This window comes from Oreochromis aureus, linkage group 3 (genome assembly GCF_013358895.1).
Source record: "Oreochromis aureus strain Israel breed Guangdong linkage group 3, ZZ_aureus, whole genome shotgun sequence".
In the NCBI taxonomy this organism is placed as follows: Eukaryota; Metazoa; Chordata; class Actinopteri; order Cichliformes; family Cichlidae; genus Oreochromis; species Oreochromis aureus.
The window spans coordinates 131,665,842-131,669,688 of record NC_052944.1 but is presented as its reverse complement, the minus strand read 5'-3'; the positions used below and the strand labels follow the sequence as shown (position 1 = coordinate 131,669,688).

The window sequence follows — 3,847 nt, the reverse complement described above, 5'->3', positions numbered from 1 at the left end:
AAATAATGCTACCAGACACATCTCTTTCCAATAAAATGATGAGTTGAAGGTGATGTGACTTTCATTTTTGGGGGGGAGGACCCCTTTCTGCAAGCTGCACTACATGAGAGACATCTCCATTAGGAGGCAAGATAAAGATCACTATTTTACATGTTTATAGTGAAATAAATGTATATTAAAATATACTTGTATGTGCATGAATATGTTAAGAAGCATATTTGATTGTTTGTTCTACTTTTTAAAATTTATTCATACAATAAAACTCTTCATTTTCATTCGTTGCCTCTAGCCCATTTTTTTTCAGGCAATATAATGCATTTGCATATGTGTGGAGAGATGTGTTTGTGTGCATTTATATGATCATAGTCAATGTTTTTTACTTTACAATAAAGCTCACTGTCCTCACTTTCTGAGCACAGAAAGTGCACATTCCCTTTATTGTTGCAGTTTCAGAAAATGAAATAACCAGTAAACTTCTTAAGAGCTCATCTACTTTTTGGAGTTTCTGGGTTCATGTTTAGCTGTTTAGATAGCTAGTCAGACTTCTAGCTAGGTCAATTCAGACACTGTATTTACACTCAATATGTTCATTTCTTCCCTTCAATAAAAATCAATCAGTTCATCAAATAAAATCAGTCGTTGATGTTGTTTGATTGACAGGACAGATGATTAGAGGTGCAGAGTTTTTACCACAATAACTTAGACTTGGACAGAAGTATGGGTGGAGTTTGTGAGTGAAGGAGCAGCCAGTAAAGGAGTAGATCAGAGCTGCAGCACCTACATCATAAAAGGAGACCAGACCCTCCTCATAATCCACAAACACCCCCACCTTCTCAGGACCAGGAAGAAGAAAGAGACGGACTGGAGGGTCAGCACATGCTATGTACTCATTTCCATTTCTCAGCACTACAGTCCAGAAACCATTCTGAGGACTCAGTGTGATTTTTCCCTTCCTGTTGATTGACTCTCTGGCCACTCCTAAATCCCATTTAGTCTTTCCTTTAACCTGAACTTCAAAGTAAAATCTGCCTGAAGAGAAACTCTGCTCTCCTAAAATCATAACACAGTCAGAAAATCTCTCTGGGTTGTCTGGAAGATTCTTCCTCACATCACCACAGTGCACTTGTTTTCCATCATCAGACAGGATTAGATTAGTTTGTGCTGTATCAGGATCCAGAGTCACATCCACTGCATACTGTTGGACCTGCTGCAGCTCAGCATCAAACAAGTCATTCATATATTTCCAGACTGTCTCGTCCAGCTGAGCCACAGCTCTCACCACAGTCCCCTCATATGATGGTGGATGAACTCTGACCTCTGTCCAGTCCTTGGTTGGTGGAGCAGCTTTCAGGGAGGAGAAACTTTGGAGGAGGTGGAGGTGGTCTTCAGAGCATGAGATTTGCTCCACCTTAGAACTTCTCTCCATCAGCTCAGAGATTTCCTGTTCCAGATCTTTGATGAGACCTTCAGCCTGTTTCTCTGTAGCTTCCTGTTTGTCTTCGATCTCCTTTATGAACTTTTTCAGGCGTCTCTCAACAGACTCCTTCAGAGCCGTGAAGACCTGAACACCTTCTGCTTTCTGTCTGTCTGCAGCATCTTTACTCATCTTCACCGACTCTGTGACCTCCTGAATCTTCAGTTGTCTCTTCTGGATCATCTGCTGAATCTCAGCCTCTGTCTTCTCCAGCTCTGCCTTCTTTCCTTCATATTCTTCTCTCAGAGGAACAAACTCGTGGTTCTTGTGGTCTAAAACAGAGCAGAGCATGCAGACACATGTCTGGTCGGTCTTACAGAACAGCTCCAGAGGTTTATCGTGCTTCGTACACATCCTGCCTTCCAGGTTCTCCGCAACATCAATCAGTTGATGTCTTTTCAGAGCTTCCTTTGTCAGATGAGGCTCCAGGTGAGTCTGACAGTAGGAGGTCTGACACACCAGGCAGGACTTCAGGGCCTTCAGTTTGGTTCCAGTGCAGACGTCACAGGGAACTTCTCCTGCTTTGGCAGCTTGTTGCTCTGAGCTGCTGCTGCTGGCTTTCTGCTGAGCTTCACGTCTGAACTGAGCAACCACCTCAGAGATGAAGGTGTTGACCCTCAGCTGAGGTCTAATGTTGAAAGTCTCATTACACATGGGACACTTACAGCTCTGATTCATGTCCCAGTGCTGACTGATGCAGGTTTTGCAGAAGTTGTGTCCACATGGTGTGCTGACTGGATCAGTGAACACATCCAGACAGATGGAGCACAGAAACTGATCTTCAGATCGCAGATTGCTGGCAGCAGACATGTCTGCACTCTGACGGAGAAAGAAAAGAAACACATTTCATTCAAAATTCAATTTAAATTTCATCTTTTAAAAGAGAGAAACAAGCATCAGTAGTCTAAGAAGCTTGGAAAGAAAAGCGTACGGACTTCTATAAGTTTTAAGAGGTTTTAGGTTTCTTTAAGTTTACTCACAAACTCAGGATAAGGAAGAAGATGACCTTTTCCATTCACTTGATGCGATACATCATTAATATTATTCTGGATCCATTTCTCATAAAACATTGATTTATTTTTGTCTTTAATACATTTGTTTGTCCAAATCAAAGATTTATGCTTGTAGAGAAGAAGACTTTGATAAAGCCACCATCATCTATGTTTGTGTCTGATGACATGTTTGATCCAGTTTACCTTGAATATCTAAGCTGATGTATGGAACTTGAACCTATTTAAACCCTTGATTATCAGGATGATTTAGTACACATCTGTTTAAAAAATGAGTTTTTTTTTACACATATATACACATACACTTTTTACACATATATATAAGCATTGAGCCAAATTTAGTAATGCCAACATATTAAAAGAACAATATTTGTCTCTTATATATGATACATCTACATATACACTGTCAAAGATACTTGAGTGTCTTTGAGTGAAGGTTTAAGGTGATAGGAAATATAAATAACTGCAACTTGAATCTTTACTGAAGCTCAGTATTTGACACAGAGGTCACTCACATGTGCTGTACCAGTGTACCTGCACATGTGATGTGACAATAGAAGTGATTTGATTTGAGAGTTCAAACTCACTGCTGTAATAACTAGTAATGATTAATATAATAACTATAACATTGGCCATATTATATTTACATTACCAAAGTGAGATGACTTTAGTCTCATGAACAACATTAGCTAATTGTTATTTACTAACTAATCTTAAAATGACTGTTCAGTACAGAAATGAAGCCCAACTATCGTGTTTTACAGTCCTGTGGTCTCAGCCTCAGATACAATGATGCAATTTTGCATCATTTTACAAAGTTTGTTCAGTTTTGAGCAGCAGAAATGAGACTAAGTCAAAAACAACAACAAACCCAGCGGCCGACAGCGCTGTCAACAACGGTAGACTGGTGGGTAACAACAAGCCAATAATGCAGAAAACAGAGATTTTTAGATGAAACTGATTCTGATGCGTCTTTGTGCAGAATCCGTGTTCCTGCTCTCAGTTACTGTTTCAGCTGTTTGATGGTTGTTGAAACTGTGGGAGCTTTAACCTGAGATTCAGGCGTTTCAGGTAAAATACATTTATATTTAAAGATCGATTCAGGATTTTAATAAATCAATATGACGTTATCCAAGCTAGAATCGATTTAATCACTAATCAAAACCCACCCCTACCTGCTAACCATCGGCATTATGGGTAGTGCAGTAGGAGACTACAGACATGATGAGAACAAGAACCAGGAGAACCAGGAGAGCCAGGAGAACCAGCAGAACCAGGAGAGCCAGGAGAACCAGGAGAACCAGCAGAACCAGGAGAACCAGCAGAACCAGGAGAAGCAGGAGAACCAGCAGAACCAGCAGAA

General features: G+C 40.3%; 1 protein-coding gene across 1 annotated transcript; it reads right to left on the bottom strand.

Annotated features, from left to right (window-relative positions):
• Positions 1-599: 599 nt before the first annotated feature.
• Positions 600-2,288, bottom strand: LOC120438100 (E3 ubiquitin-protein ligase TRIM21-like). The gene has a single exon (XM_039608539.1). It carries the CDS (start codon positions 2,282-2,284, stop codon positions 623-625), a length of 1,662 nt encoding a protein of 553 aa, XP_039464473.1. The 5' UTR covers positions 2,285-2,288; the 3' UTR covers positions 600-622.
• Positions 2,289-3,847: the final 1,559 nt, after the last annotated feature.